Source organism: Gadus morhua, chromosome 3, assembly GCF_902167405.1.
Source record: "Gadus morhua chromosome 3, gadMor3.0, whole genome shotgun sequence".
NCBI lineage: Eukaryota > Metazoa > Chordata > Actinopteri > Gadiformes > Gadidae > Gadus > Gadus morhua.
In genome coordinates, this window is record NC_044050.1 from 30,632,333 (window position 1) to 30,650,051 (window position 17,719).

The 17,719-nt window shown below is 49.8% G+C and overlaps 1 protein-coding gene across 1 annotated transcript; it reads left to right on the plus strand.

The window, feature by feature from the left end:
* The first annotated feature begins 152 nt into the window (after positions 1–152).
* dcaf15 (DDB1 and CUL4 associated factor 15) lies at positions 153–17,664 on the plus strand. The gene is given in 14 exon segments (XM_030351283.1): positions 153–446; positions 1,299–1,396; positions 1,533–1,671; positions 2,436–2,542; positions 6,743–6,888; positions 11,275–11,436; positions 13,404–13,636; positions 13,638–13,956; positions 14,270–14,361; positions 14,527–14,649; positions 14,834–14,916; positions 16,039–16,143; positions 16,229–16,344; positions 17,046–17,664. Coding segments are annotated over 14 exon segments (1,869 nt in total). The 5' UTR covers positions 153–356; the 3' UTR covers positions 17,102–17,664.
* Positions 17,665–17,719: the final 55 nt, after the last annotated feature.

Sequence of the window (17,719 nt, forward strand, 5' to 3'; positions counted from 1 at the left end):
TTGATTGTGTTTCTGGCTGCACATATTATCTTACGGGTAATTTGCATATTGGAATGAACATTCAGCCTACTAATGGGTTAAAGTGAACGGTTTCTAGTTAGTGGTCTAGTTAGTGTAGTAGTTGGTGTTCCTCTGGGCGACTGAAGGGGTGTCGAATATTTCTAGTTAGTGTTGCGATTCTAATCCTAGTTGTGGTTCTCCGGGAGACTGAAGGGGTGTAGTTCCAGTCGTTGTGGGTAGAGGTGTATTTAGTGGTTGGTGTCGGTGTTCCTGCGGGAGACTGCAGGGGTCCCCAGCCTGAATCCTCGAGTCTGAACGCTTTGGCCAGGCAGCGTCCAGCAGCAGCTCGGTGGGAGATGGCGCCCAGCTCCAAAGCAGACAAGGACCACAAACAGAAACAGAGGAAACACAAAGAGCATGTGGTGAAGCTGCTGACCCGCGGGAAGGTAGGACTAGTCCGGCTCATGAGGTCCGCCAGTATGGACATGAAGTCCACCAGTATAAGTATGTTTAGTTCACCAGGCTGTCTGCCTGGGCTAGCTGTTAGCTGCTAAAGTTAGCTGTTGGTTAAGAACATTTATCTCTTTGTTTGGTCCTGACCGTGACTCGTTAACTTTACACTAACCGGGCGATAGTTGGATCCTCTAATGGTTATTGGTTTCATGTTGACCATGTTGTCTCAGTCGTAGTTCGAATATGGAGGCTGTTAGCATTAGAGCTAACACCTTATAGCGTCCTAACATTACAGTTCATAACAGTAACATGTTAGCATTACCGCTAACACCTTATAGCGTCCTAAAATCACAGTTCATAACTATTAAAACATGTTAGCAATATAACTAACACCTTATAGCGTCCTAACATAACAGTTCATAGCAGTAAAACATGTTAACATTACTACTAACACCTTTATAGCTTCCTAACATCACTGTTCATAACAGTAAAACATGTTAGCATTACAGCTAACACCTTATAGCTTCCTAACATCGCAGTTCAAAACTATTAAAACATTATAAAACAAAGCACCTCGATGCATTACAGGTTTACAATGAAGTTGAATCTTCACTGTTTAAATAAGATAATGCATTTCATCCAGTCAGAGTACCTCAAACCATTCTTTTGAGAGTAATACATTTATCCATGTCATATATATATATATATAAAGTTACATAAGAGATATGCATGTCTTGTACATATATATAATGTAACATATATAGCGATATCTCCATGTGGGTGAACGCGAGTTGCAGCTTGTCGTCGTGTGGTGGACTGATCTGTGATCTCACGCTGAACCTCAGCTGTCAGGTCAGTTCTCCCAGCGGCTCTTCAGGAAGCTCCCGCCTCGGGTCTGCGTGCCTCTGAAGAACATCGTCAGTGAGGAGTTCCTCCGCGCTGGGTCAGTGTGTCTGTGTGTGTTTGTGGGGGTGTTTAGGGCATTGCTAGTCTGCCGTTTGTGTGAGGAGAGCCGGATTGTGTAGTGTTAGTCTACCAGGAATCATGTTGAAGTCTCATATCACCCCTTTTGCTTTCAGTCACATCTTTCTCGGCTTCACCAAATGTGGCCGCTACGTTCTGTCGTACACAAGTGACTGTGGGGAAGATGATGACTTCTCCTTCTACACATACCACCTCTACTGGTGGGAGTTCAACCTCCACAGCCGACTCAAACAGGTGAGAACAGGACGTTTTCCACAAACGTATTCACACCTCTATCCCCACGTATGGAACTGAGCGAAGGGCTGTAATTGGATACTCAGACAGGAACCATGACATTTGTAATCCATCTCCCCCTCCTCCACTTCTTACAGTAATAACCTAACTTCTGTATAACCTAACATGTTGTGTCTTTCTCTCCAGGTACACCACCCACCTTAACGTTGTCTCTCTCCAGGTACACCACCCACCTTAACGTTGTCTCTCTCCAGGTGCACCACCCACCTTAACGTTGTCTCTCTCCAGGTACACCACCCACCTTAACGTTGTCTCTCTCCAGGTACACCACCCACCTTAACGTTGTCTCTCTCCAGGTACACCACCCACCTTAACGTTGTCTTTCTCCAGGTGCACCACCTCCCTTAACGTTGTCTCTCTCCAGGTGCACCACCCACCTTAACGTTGTCTCTCTCCAGGTGCACCACCTCCCTTAACGTTGTCTCTCTCCAGGTACACCACTCACCTTAACGTTGTCTTTCTCCAGGTGCACCACCCACCTTAACGTTGTCTCTCTCCAGGTACACCACTCACCTTAACGTTGTCTCTCTCCAGGTACACCACTCACCTTAACGTTGTCTCTCTCCAGGTACACCACCCACCTTAACGTTGTCTCTCTCCAGGTACACCACCCACCTTAACGTTGTCTCTCTCCAGGTACACCACTCACCTTAACGTTGTCTCTCTCCAGGTACCCCACTCACCTTGACGTTGTCTCTCTCCAGGTACACCATGTGCGTCTGTTTGCGGGAGAGGAGATCTACAGCGACCTCTACCTCACTGTCTGTGAATGGCCCAACGACCGCTCCAAGATCGTCATCTTTGGATTCAAGTAAGGCCTTAATAACAGACATAGTCCACTTATGAATAACAACATAATAATCCACATATTAATAATAAAAAACATAAAATTACGCATATTAATAACTCAATAATACACATATTAATAATAACAAACACATAATTATAAGGGGTGCAACGGATCACAAAACTCACGGGTCGGATCGTGTCACGGTTTTTGAGTCACGGGTTGGATCCTTTTCAGATCAACAACAAAAAAGATAAAAAGACAAATGTGACTTTAAATAAAATCTTAAAATGTGTAAAAACAAAATAAAGTGAACAATTTCAGAATAGTAAATATTTCAAAAAATTGCTTGTGTTCACTGGAAATAAAAACTTAACTCAAGATGTCCATCCAATGTATAATTAAAATCTTAAAATATTTTAAAACAAAATAAAGCAATCTGAGGGATTATTCCTTCTTCTTTTTAACATGGATAGTAAATAAAATAAATAACCAGTGTCCAAGGAAGCACAGCAGACCTGGATTTACAACTTTAAATTCAGGATGTCTCCATTGCCTGGGGAGAGTTTAGAGTCTACACTGTTCCCAGGCAATGCAGACATCTTCATCTTCTTTCTTTCATCAAGTATCGTTGCCATTGGCGGTGGGTCAATAGGGGGCGCTAGGGCACCGCCCCTCCGTGAAAAATTCACTTGAATATATCTGCCAACTATTAATACACTATTATATATACGAAATAAATCCACAAAAATATATAACGTTTATCCTCGTTTAATTGTGTGATATACTTGTCACTGCCAGCAACCATTTAAATGCGTCTGAACGTCAATGATTTGGGCTAGGCTAGTTGGTCATTCGAAATAAAGCCCTCCTCCAAGTCAGGGGCGCCGGCCACGTTGAAGTCAATGTAAGCTCGGTAACTTTTTGCTGTCTATCAAGCAGAGACAGCTTTTCATTGGCGCAAGAAAATTCGACCTCGGGTCGCACCAGTGTGCGCCCCAGGCCAATGGTATCGCCTTTCTTTTTTGTTATCACCACATGATTGGAAAATTCAGAGAATCAATCCAATAGGCTACCTCCCTCAGCAGCAATCGCGCACCACAACTACGTGTAGAGAAGAGATAGATCGCTAACTAGCAGAGAGTTGTAAGCACTTTCCACCCTTTTCGGTGGAGGAATTGGACTCCCAAAGCAATGTTAAACTTAAAAGGAGCAAGTAATTTACATATTAATTTAGTCTTTCGGCCTGTAGCATATAAACACAATGAAGCAACTGTCCCATATTCCTATAACTGCATTTGAAGTAGACATTGAGACTCACAAAAAATGGACGCTATAGGACAGTGATCATGATTTGTCTCGATATCAGAATAACAACAATGGGGAAAATAGCAATGGCTGGTGGAATGGCCATGAAGTAGGTCTGTAGATATGCAGGGTAAGCTTGTCCAGGCCCTGCAAGTCAGGATGTAGGCTATGAATCTGAATGAATAGTAGGTAAAAGTGGCCATCCCCAAAATGCACCAGAATACAGGAAATCAAATCTATTAAATTCAATTTTCTTTATGGGGGGGAACCCCAGACCCCCCCAGACCCCCAGACCCCCCCCAGACCCCCCAGACCCCCCCCAGACCTCAGAACCCCCAGACCCCCCCCAGACCCCCCCAGACCCCCCCAGACCCCCCAGACCCCAGTACCCCCAGACCCCCCCAGACCCCCAGTACCCCCAGACCCCCCCAGACCCCCCAGACCCCCCCAGACCCCAGTACCACCAGACCCCCCCAGACCCCAGTACCACCAGACCCCCCCAGACCCCCCAGTACCCCCAGACCCCCCCAGACCCCCCAGACCCCCCCCAGACCCCCCCAGACCCCCCAGACCCCCCAGACCCCCCCAGACCCCCAGACCCCCCCAGACCCCCCCCAGACCTCAGAACCCCCAGACCCCCCCCAGACCCCCCCAGACCCCCCAGACCTCAGACCCCCTGTCTATTACTGTGCCCCACCAACATTTGTGATCACCAGCCGCCACTGATCGTAGCGAAATAGTTTCCTTCGTGTTTTATTTGGCATTTTGTAAATCCATTTCTGTTTGAAGGCTCGTTGACCGGAAAAGGAAAGGGGGTTGGTTGTAGTCTTTCGCTCGGTTCTAGCCCTACTATTGATACGGAGAACTGTGCGAAAAGACTACAACAAAACATAAACAGCCCCTTTCCGGTTCCGGCCCGGTTTCCGTTTCAATTGGATTTCCAAAAGGCCAAATAAACAACGACAGAAACTGTACGTCGCTACGATACTTGATTAGGAACATCAAGGAACACCAATAACCACTCGGTGAGCTGCACATTTCTGGAAACTAACGGTTAGGGTTGTTTTAAGGACAGGTTTGGGAATGCCCAAAGCCAGCCATTCTGAAGCAGGCAGGGGCGATTCACAATGAGCCAAATACTGCCTAGACAACCCAGAAAGGGGGCTCAATGGGCTAAATACTGCCTAGACAATCCAGAAAGGGGGCTCAATGGGCTAAATACTGCCTTGACAATCCAGAAAGGGGGCTCAATGGGCTAAATACTGCCTAGACAATCCAGAAAGGGGGCTCAATGGGCTAAATACTGCCTAGACCAGTGGTTTTCAGACTGGGGCCAGAGTTCTTCAGGGGGGGCGCGACGCGAGAAAAAAATAAACCCGAAAAAAACCCTGAAAGACGATGATTCAAATCATCAGTCGTACTTCAACTGTAGAAGTAACATAACTAAATCAATTTTCAACCGTTTATCTTCGTGCAAACCATTTAACAAATCTACACATTTGTATCTTCAATAATAGCCAAACAGAATTTCGATATCATTGAAAATGTCTTCAGAATCACAGTTTTAGTTTCATACCGCTTCGTTTTCAGCTGTTTTCATTGAAGACGTCAGCCCATTCTGATACACCTACTTCTAGACATCGTAACTCATTCCTTTTTAAACCGTTTACCATCGTTCAAACCATTAAACAAATCTACACACTTGTATCTTCAATACTATCCAAACAGAATTTTGATAGCATTTATACTTTTTTCAGAATCACAGTTTTAGTTTCAAACCGGCGTCGTTTTCAGTTGCTTATAATAATTTAGGTCACCATAGCAACGCCAGTAAACAAACCCCGCCGAATAGTCGAATCTCTGGACTGAAAAGGCGGATCTGATTCGACTCAGAAAATTCAGAGTCGGGGACCCTGAATGAATCTGTAAACTGGCATTTTATACAGATTAAGATGTTCAAATGTATTTAAAAAAGGTTAAGCTAAAACATGCTTGGATAAAGTTGTTAAATTGGGTTGTTTAAAATAGCAAAAAGATGTTGTAATGTTTCAGAAATATGTTGAAAAAATATGTTAAATTTGTTTCAAATGTTTCAAAAATATGTTCCAAATGTTTTAAAATTATGATCGGAGATGTTTGAAATGTGTAAAATAATTAAAATAGCTTTCAAAACACAGGTATTTAGAAAAAAAAATTGGGGGGGGGGGGCTCAGCTGAATTTTTTTTCTCTCTCTCTCACACTTTGAAAACACCTGGCCTAGACAATCCAGAAAGGGGGCTCAATGGGCTAAATACTGCCTAGACAATCCAGAAAGGGGGCTCAATGGGCTAAATACTGCCTAGACAATCCAGAAAGGGGGCTCAATGGGCTAAATACTGCCTAGACAATCCAGAAAGGGGGCTCAATGGGCTAAATACCGGAATTGTCCTTTAAACATGCGCCAATCACTTCAACGGACAATATATTAAAAAAAAATTGCCGCAGATCACCTACATCCCGAACTGTGAGGGTTGATCTGTACGGATCAAGGGTAATCCGTGATCCGCTGCAGCACTAATAATAATACACATATTAATAATAAGATAATAATACACACATTAATAATAATACAATAATTCACATATTAATAATAAAAACATAATAATACACATATTTATAATACCGTAATAATACACATATTGATAATACGCATGTTAACGTGTGAAATGTTTCTATCTAATGAGTACTACTGTGTGTAATGTTTCTATCTATGAGTACTACCGTGTGTAATGTTTCTATCTGATGAGTACTACCGTGTGTAATGTTTCTATCTAATGAGTACTACCGCGTGTAATGTTTCTATCTAATGAGTACTACCGCGTGTAATGTTTCTATCTAATGAGTACTACCGTGTGTAATGTGTACGTATCATCCAGTACCCGCTGCTCCAGCTCGGTGCTGATGAACCTGATGATGAGTGACGAGAACAACAGAGACATCTACATCACCATCGCCTCCATGCCCCCGGCCGCACCCTGCACCCAGTGCAGCCCGCCACCTGCAGCGTCCACCACACGCACAGGTACACACACAGAGACACGCACAGCTACACACACAGGTACACACACAGAGACTGGCACAGGTACACGCACAGCTACACACACAGGTACACACACAGAGACACGCACAGCTACACACACAGGTACACACACAGAGACTCGCACAGGTACACACACAGGTACACACACAGAGACACGCACAGCTACACACACAGGTACACACACAGAGACTCGCACAGGTACACACACAGAGACACGCACAGCTACACACACAGGTACACACACAGAGACTCGCACAGCTACACACACAGAGACACGCACAGCTACACACACAGGTACACACACAGAGACACGCACAGCTACACACGCACTGGTACACACACAGAGACACGCACAGCTACACAGCTACACACACAGCTACACACGCACTGGTACACGCACAGCTACACACACAGGTACACACACAGAGACACGCACAGCTACACACACAGGTACACACACAGAGACACGCACAGCTACACACACAGAGACACGCACAGCTACACACACAGGTACACACACAGAGACACGCACAGCTACACACACAGGTACACACACAGAGACACGCACAGCTACACACGCACTGGTACACACACAGAGACACGCACAGCTACACAGCTACACACGCACTGGTACACACACAGAGACACGCACAGCTACACACACAGGTACACACACAGGTACACACGCAGAGACACGCACAGCTACACACGCACAGGTACACACACAGAGACACGCACAGCTACACACACAGGTACACACACAGAGACTGGCACAGGTACACGCACAGCTACACACACAGGTACACACACAGAGACACGCACAGCTACACACGCACTGGTACACACACAGAGACACGCACAGCTACACACACAGCGACACACGCACTGGTGCACACACAGAGACACGCACAGCTACACACACAGGTACACACACAGAGACTGGCACAGCTACACACACAGGTACACACACAGAGACTCGCACAGGTACACACACAGGTACACACACAGAGACACGCACAGCTACACACACAGGTACACACACAGAGACTCGCACAGGTACACACACAGAGACACGCACAGCTACACACACAGGTACACACACAGAGACTCGCACAGCTACACACACAGAGACACGCACAGCTACACACACAGGTACACACACAGAGACACGCACAGCTACACACGCACTGGTACACACACAGAGACACGCACAGCTACACAGCTACACACACAGCTACACACGCACTGGTACACGCACAGCTACACACACAGGTACACACACAGAGACACGCACAGCTACACACACAGGTACACACACAGAGACACGCACAGCTACACACACAGAGACACGCACAGCTACACACACAGGTACACACAGAGACACGCACAGCTACACACACAGGTACACACACAGAGACACGCACAGCTACACACGCACTGGTACACACACAGAGACACGCACAGCTACACACGCACTGGTACACAAACAGAGATACGCACAGCTACACACACAGGTACACACACAGGTACACACACAGAGACACGCACAGCTACACACGTACAGGTACACACACAGAGACACGCACAGCTACACACACAGGTACACACACAGAGACTCGCACAGCTACACACACAGGTACACACACAGAGACACACACAGCTACACAGGTACACACACAGAGACACTCACAGCTACACACGCACAGGTACACACACAGAGACACGCACAGCTACACACACAGGTACACACACAGAGACACGCACAGCTACACACGCACAGGTACACACACAGAGACTCGCACAGCTACACACACAGGTACACACACAGACACGCACAGCTACACAGGTACACACACAGAGACACGCACAGCTACACACGCACTGGTACACACACAGAGACACGCACAGCTACACAGCTGCACACACAGCTACACACGCACTGGTACACACACACAGACACGCACAGCTACACACACAGGTACACACACAGGTACACACACAGCTACACACACAGGTACACACACAGAGACACGCACCGCTACACACGCACAGCTACACACACAGCGACACACGCACTGGTACACACACAGAGACACGCACAGCTACACACACAGGTACACACACAGCTACACACACAGAGACACGCACAGCTACACACACAGGTACACACACAGAGACACGCACAGCTACACACGCACTGGTACACACACAGAGACTCGCACAGCTACACACACAGGTACACACACAGACACGCACAGCTACACAGGTACACACACAGCTACACAGGTACACACACAGAGACACGCACAGCTAGACATGCACTGGTACACACACAGAGACACGCACAGCTACACACACAGGTACACACACAGAGACACGCACAGCTACACACGCACTGGTACACACACACAGAGACTCGCACAGCTACACACACAGGTACACACACAGACACGCACAGCTACACAGGTACACACACAGAGACACGCACAGCTACACACGCACTGGTACACACACAGAGACACGCACAGCTGCTACATACACAGGTACAAACACAGGTACACACACAGGTACAAACATAGCTACACACACAGGAACACGCACAGCTACACACACAGCTACACACGCACTGGTACACACACACAGAGACACGCACAGCTACAAACACAGGTACACACTTAGGTACACACACAGCTACACACACAGGTACACACACAGAGACACGCACAGCTACACGCGCACTGGTACACACACAGAGACACGCGCAGCTACACACGCACTGGTACACACACAGAGACACGCGCAGCTGCACAGCTACACACACAGCTACACAGGTACACACACAGCTACACAGGTACACACACAGCTACACACACAGCTACACAGGTACACACACAGCTACACAGGCACTGGTACACACACAGGTACACACACAGGTACACACACGGCTACACACAGGTACACGGCTACACACAGGTACACAGCTACACACACAGCTACACAGGTACACACACAGCTACACAGGTACACACACAGCTACACACACAGCTACACAGGTACACACACAGCTACACAGGTACACACACAGTTACACACACAGCTACACACGCACTGGTACACACACAGGTACACACACAGCTACACAAGTACACACACAGCTACACAGGTACACATACAGGTACACACACAGCTACACACACAGGTACACACACAGGTACACACACAGGTACAAACATAGCTACACACACAGGAACACGCACACAGCTACACACACAGCTACACAGGTACACACACAGCTACACTGGTCCACACACAGCTACACACACACTGGTACACACACAGCTACACACACAGCTACACAGGTACACACACAGCTACACAGGTACACACACAGGTACACACACAGCTACACACAGCTACACACACACTGGTACACACACAGCTACACACACAGGTACGCACACAGGTACAAACATAGCTACACGCACACAGCTACACACACAGCTACACAGGTACACACACAGCTACACACGCACTGGTACACACACAGGTAAACACACAGCTACACACACAGGTACACACACAGCTACACACACAGCGACACACACAGCTACACACCCAGGGACACACGCACACACAGGTGTGCACACAGGTACACACACACGGGTACACACACACAAACACACACAGGTGTGCACACACAGCTACGGACACAGGGACACACACACACAGCTACACACACACAAGGACACACACAGGTACACACACAGGTACACGCACACAGCTACACACACACAGGTGCATACAGGAACACACACACACAGCTACACACACAGGGACACACACACACACAGCAACACACACACAGCTACACACACACACACACAGGTACACACACAGGGACACACACACAGGAAGACACACACATACTCACAGGTACACACACATACAGCTACACACACAGGTACACACACACAGGAACACACACAGGAATACACACACAGGGACATACACACAGGTACACACACACACACACACACACACACACACACACACACACACACACACACACACACACACACACACACACACACACACACACACACCCCTTCCTCTACCTAATGGCTGCTGCTCCAGAATGGCCTCCTGAATGCGTGCTGCACTGGTTCCCGTTCCAGCGCCAGCTGGGGATGCTCCGTGGTGTCAGAGGGACTCGTCCTTAGTTAGTTGTGGGTGAACCAGGCCCGGAACCAACCGGTTTGGGCTAAAAGTGGCTCGTCAGGGTCGCTACCAAACTAACATCGGTGACTCTGAGGTTCCTTTATATACAACCTTCTTGTGATCTCCTCTCTCATTGGTCCCTCTATCCAGGCGGGGGCGAGTGTTTGGAGCACGGCTACGTCCTGAACAGCCGGTACCAGGTGGTGTACCCCTTCCCCACCTTCCAGCCCGCCTTCCAGCTCAAGAAGGACCAGGTCATCCTGCTGAACACCAGCTACTCTCTGGTGGCCTGCAGTGTCTCGCTCTGCCCAGGTAGACTAGACACTATCCTACTGTAGACTGGACACTATCCTACTGTAGACTGGACACTATCCTACTGTAGAATAGACACTATCCTACTGTAGACGAGACACTATCCTACTGTAGACTAGACACTATCCTACTGTAGACTAGACACTATCCTACTGTAGACGAGACACTATCCTACTGTAGACGAGACACTATCCTACTGTAGACTAGACACTATCCTACTGTAGACTAGACACTATCCTACTGTAGACTAGACACTATCCTACTGTAGACTAGACACTATCCTACTGTAGACTAGACACTATCCTACTGTAGACGAGACACTATCCTACTGTAGACTAGACACTATCCTACTGTAGACTAGACACTATCCTACTGTAGACGAGACACTATCCTACTGTAGACGAGACACTATCCTACTGTAGACTAGACACTATCCTACTGTAGACTAGACACTATCCTACTGTAGACGAGACACTCTCCTACTGTAGACTAGACACTATCCTACTGTAGACTAGACACTATCCTACTGTAGACGAGACACTATCCTACTGTAGACGAGACACTATCCTACTGTAGACTAGACACTATCCTACTGTAGACGAGACACTATCCTACTGTAGACGAGACACTATCCTACTGTAGACGAGACACTATCCTACTGTAGACTAGACACTATCCTACTGTAGACTAGACACTATCCTACTGTAGACTAGACACTATCCTACTGTAGACTAGACACTATCCTACTGTAGACTAGACACTATCCTAATGTAGACTAGACACTATCCTACTGTAGACGAGACACTATCCTACTGTAGACGAGACACTATCCTACTGTAGACGAGACACTATCCTACTGTAGACGAGACACTATCCTACTGTAGACTAGACACTATCCTACTGTAGACTAGACACTATCCTACTGTAGACTAGACACTATCCTACTGTAGACGAGACACTATCCTACTGTAGACGAGACACTATCCTACTGTAGACTAGACACTATCCTACTGTAGACTAGACACTATCCTACTGTAGACTAGACACTATCCTACTGTAGACGAGACACTATCCTACTGTAGACTAGACACTATCCTACTGTAGACTAGACACTATCCTACTGTAGACTAGACACTATCCTACTGTAGACGAGACACTATCCTACTGTAGACGAGACACTATCCTACTGTAGTAACAGCAGCCTCCTCTCTCTCCTCTCCTCCTCCTCTCCTCTCCTCCTCTCCTCTCCTCTCCTCTCTCTCCTCTCCTCTCCTCTCTCTCCTCTCTCTCCTCTCCTCTCCTCCTCTCCTCCTCTCCCTCTCCTCTCCCTCTCCTCTCCTCCTCCTCTCCTCTCCTCCTCTCCTCTCCTCTCTCTCCTCTCCTCTCCTCTCCTCTCCTCTCCTCCTCCTCTCTCTCCTCTCTCTCCTCTCCTCTCTCTCCTCTCCTCTCTCTCCTCTCCCTCCCCTCCCCCTCCTCTCTCACCTCTCTCTCCTCTCCTCTCCTCTCCTCTCCTCCTCTTCTCCCCTCCTCCTCCTCTCCTCTCTCTCCTCTCCTCTCCTCCTCCTCTCTCTCTCCTCTCCTCCCCTCCCCCTCCTCTCTCACCTCTCTCTCCTCTCCTCTCCTCTCCTCTCCTCCTCCTCTCCCCTCCTCCTCCTCTCCTCTCCTCCTCCTCTCTCTCTCCTCTCCTCTCCTCCTCCCCTCTCTCTCCTCTCTCTCCTCTCTCCCCTCCTCCTCTCCTCTCCTCTCCTCCTCCCCTCTCTCTCCTCTCCTCTCTCTCCTCTCCTCTCCTCTCCTCTCCTCCTCCTCTCCCCTCCTCCTCCTCTCCTCTCTCTCCTCTCCTCTCCTCCTCCTCTCTCTCTCCTCTCCTCTCCTCCTCCCCTCTCTCTCCTCTCTCTCCTCTCTCCCCTCCTCCTCTCCTCTCCTCTCCTCCTCCCCTCTCTCTCCTCTCTCTCCTCTCTCCTCCTCAGACCAGCAGCAGTCCTCTCAGATCCTCTACTCCAGAGGAGCCGCCCCCGCCGAGTCCGCCTCCTCCAGGGACTCCTCCTCCCCCCCCTCCCCCGGCCGGGCCCCCCCCTCCCCCGGCCGCCCCCCTTCCTCCCCCGGCCGGGCGCAGGCAGCCCTGCGGGTTCGGGAGTTCGCGGCCGATCTGTTCCGCCGTTCCCAGGGGGGGGGGCGGGAGGAGGGAGGAGAGAAGGAGGCCCCTCTCTGTACTGCGGGGAGAGGGGGGGACCCGGAGGCTCTGCGGGGGGAGGGGGGGGGAGGGGGGGGAGGACAGTAGGACTCGTCTCTCAGGGCCGTCCACCTCGGTCGGGGAGCGCGCTCTAGAGCGGCTCTCTGGACAGAGTCCCGCCCCCTCCTCCTCCTCATTGGCCTCGTCTCCGCGGACCCCGCCCTCGTTCTCCTCCCAGGAGACCGGGGCGGAGACGGGGGTGGAGCTGGGGGCGGAGCCGGGCTACGTCAACTACACCCGCCTGCACTACTGCCTCCAGCAGCCGGGGGCAGCAGAGGCGGAGGCCGGAGGTGAGCTTCATCCGCCTGCTGTCCTGGGGGGGCTCTCAGTCGGTGTCTGGGTGATGTCCACTCCAGAGACAGACTCCGCCACGCCTTTCATATGTTGGAGATTTGAAATGTATTCCGCTGCCCATAGTATCTTACATTTCTTATCTGCCGATAAATTGATGTTTTACTCCACTAGCTCAGCGTCCGACGGCGGAGGAAGGAGGGTTGTGTATTAAGCAGCGTGGTGTTAGGGTTTACACAGGGTTAGAGTTAGGGTTAGGGTTAACCCTAGGGTTAGGCCCGGTGTAAGCCCTGGCCCTGTGCGTGTCTCCAGGCTACGTGGACGATAAGGTCCAGCTGCCGTTCAGCGTGACCGACTTGAAGGGACGCAACCTGCAGCCAGTGACTGGGGAGCACAGCGGACAGGTACACGCATGCACGCACGCACGCACGCACGCACGCACGCACGCACGCACGCACGCACGCACGCTCTCCTCGTCCTCCTCCTGGTCTAACCCCCTCCCCCTCCTCCTCCTGGTCTAACCCCCTCCCCCTCCTCCCCCTCCCCCTCCTCCTCCCCCCCTCCCCCAGACGGTGTGTGTGGAGCAGCTGACTCTGGACTTTGAGTATCTGATCAACGAGGCGATCCGCAGCGATGCCGCCTGGGCGCCGCTCTTCTGCTCCTTCAGCGACTACGACGTGGTGATACTGGAGGTACACACACACACACACACACACACACACACACACACACACACACACACACACACACACACACACACACACACACACACACACACACACACACACACACACACACACACACACACACACACACACACACACACTGAGGGAACTCACCTCCACACTAACCTAACCCTAATCTGTGTGTGTGTAGGTCTGTCCGGACACCAACACGGTGATGATCAACATCGGGCTGCTGCTGCTAGCCTTCGCCTCGTCAGAGGAGGAGCACTGCAGGTCAGACAGACACTGTTACTGTCTCACTGCAGGTCAGACAGACACTGTTACTGTCTCACTGCAGGTCAGACAGACACTGTTACTGTCTCACTGCAGGTCAGACAGACACTGTTACTGTCTCACTGCAGGTCAGACAGACACTGTTACTGTCTCACTGCAGGTCAGACACACACTGTTACTGTCTCACTGCAGGTCAGACACACACTGTTACTGTCTCATTGCAGGTCAGACACACACTGTTACTGTCTCATTGCAGGTCAGACACACACTGTTACTGTCTCACTGCAGGTCAGACACACACTGTTACTGTCTCACTGCAGGTCAGACAGACACTGTTCCTGTCTCACTGCAGGTCAGACAGACACTGTTACTGTCTCACTGCAGATCAGACACACACTGTTACTGTCTCACTGCAGGTCAGACACACACTGTTACTGTCTCACTGCAGGTCAGACAGACTCTGTTACTGTCTCACTGCAGGTCAGACACACTGTTACTGTCTCACTGCAGGTTAGACACACACTCTGTTACTGTCTCACTGCAGGTCAGACAGACTCTGTTACTGTCTCACTGCAGGTCAGACACACACTGTTACTGTCTGACTGCAGGTCAGACAGACTCTGTTACTGTCTCACTGCAGGTCAGACCCACTCTGTTACTGTCTCACTGCAGTCCAGTGCTGTGCGTGTGACAGTCTGTATTGTGTTGTTGTGCAGACCTCTTAGTATCTCACTACTGTATGACAGCAGCCCGTCGTACTGCCTCCTCATATACAAATGGGGCAAAAATGCGGAGGACGTGTGAAAACGGCTTATAAGTAGAAAATGATTATGCTTGCTTCATTATGTAATAGGTGAACCAAAATGTTATACGTTGTAACATTATAGTGTTATTATATTATATTATGTGCTCAGAAAAGTGTGACATTATCGACTGGGGTTTCCACATTACAGCTATGGGTTTAATTACAACTAGAGGTTGGGGAAACTAGTGTTTCCTGTGTTTGAGAAATTTGTTCTTATATAATGAAGTATCATGTAGTATAACTATGACTCATGGTCTTACCCTATAACCCCTCATTGATAAAGGGCCCATCATAATGTCTGTCTGTACGGTGTCCAGGCCCAACACCTACCACTCCAACCTGCAGGTGAGCTGGGACCTCAACACAGGGCTCTGCTGCACCGTGGGCGTCGGCAACCTCACCGAGGTCAAGGGTCAGACAAGGTAGGCCACGCCCCTCCACTCCCTGGAACTCTCCTGTTTCCTGTCGCTCGGCCCGCTGGACTGACTCTGTCTCTCTGGGTTCAAGTGGCAGTGTGTGGAGCTCGTACCGCAAGTCCTGCGTCAACACGGTCATGAAGTGGTTGGTCCCGGAGAGCAGCTCGCGCTACATCAACCGCATGACCAACGAGGCGCTGCACAAAGGTGAGTCCTCTCTCCTCTCTCCTGATGACCTACGAGGCGCTGCTCAAAGGTGAGTCCTCTCTCCTCTCTCCTCATGACCACCGACGCCCTGCACAAAGGTGAGTCTCTCCTCTCTCCTGATGACCAACGAGGCGCTGCTCAAAGGTGAGTCTCTCCTCTCTCCTGATGACCAACGAGGCGCTGCTCAAAGGTGAGTCTCTCCTCTCTCCTGATGACCAACGAGGCGCTGCTCAAAGGTGAGTCCTCTCTCCTCTCTCCTGATGACCAACGAGGCGCTGCTCAAAGGTGAGTCCTCTCTCCTCTCTCCTGATGACCAACGAGGCCCTGCTCAAAGGTGAGTCCTCCCTCCTCTCTCCTCATGACCACCGACGCCCTGCTCAAAGGTGAGTCCTCTCTCCTCTCTCCTGATGACCAACGAGGCCCTGCACAAAGGTGAGTCTCTCCTCTCTCCTGATGACCAGCGAGGCGCTGCTCAAAGGTGAGTCTCTCCCCTCTCCTGATGACCAGCGAGGCGCTGCTCAAAGGTGAGTCTCTCCCCTCTCCTGATGACCAGCGAGGCACTGCTCAAAGGTGAGTCTCTCCTCTCTCCTGATGACCAACGAGGCCCTACAGATGAGCCTGTTCTGTGTTTCGCTCTGATGACTCGATGGTCGTTAATGTTCCCTCCCCTTGTGATCTAAACGCTGTTCCCTGATTGGCAGGCTCCTCGCTGCAGGTGTTGGCGGACAGCGACCGCTGCACGTGGATAGTGTTATGAAGGAGATGTTTTCCTCCTGGCCGGTGGCCGCGTCCTTGACACCATAAGCACACGCACATCAACACACGTTGACTCTGACCTCAGTGTGCTGTGATCTTATCTGAAACGGCTGATGGGGAAATTACATTTTTCCCATCACTTACGGAGGATTAGCGTATGACAGCCGGGGAGAGGGATGGTAAACGGAGTCCAGGGATTGCATGGCTCCTCCCGCTGGTATTCCATCTTGTTCAACCGGCTGTCGCACCGTATCGCGGGATCAAGAACCGCACAGAGCTGACTGAAGGAAGACCTGCGGAGGAGTACTATTACATGAGCTGTTCTGTTCTTGTGTGTCTGTGTGAGGTCTGGACATGTATGTTTTTTTAAGGAGTAAATAAGTGTGCGTAGTGCTTCTAGCACACACTGAAGATCCTGCAACGACCAATCACTGCACAGCAGTCTAGTGATGTCACGATGAGATACTGTCCTTGAGTCGACCACTGTTTGGAAGGCGGCGTTTTGCGTTATGGTTAGGAGGAAAAAGGGATTCAATTGTTCAAATAAAGTGATTTAAAAAAAGATTTTCTGTGCTTCAGTCTAAACTAATTGCATGATTTTTACCCAAGAGAGTCGCTG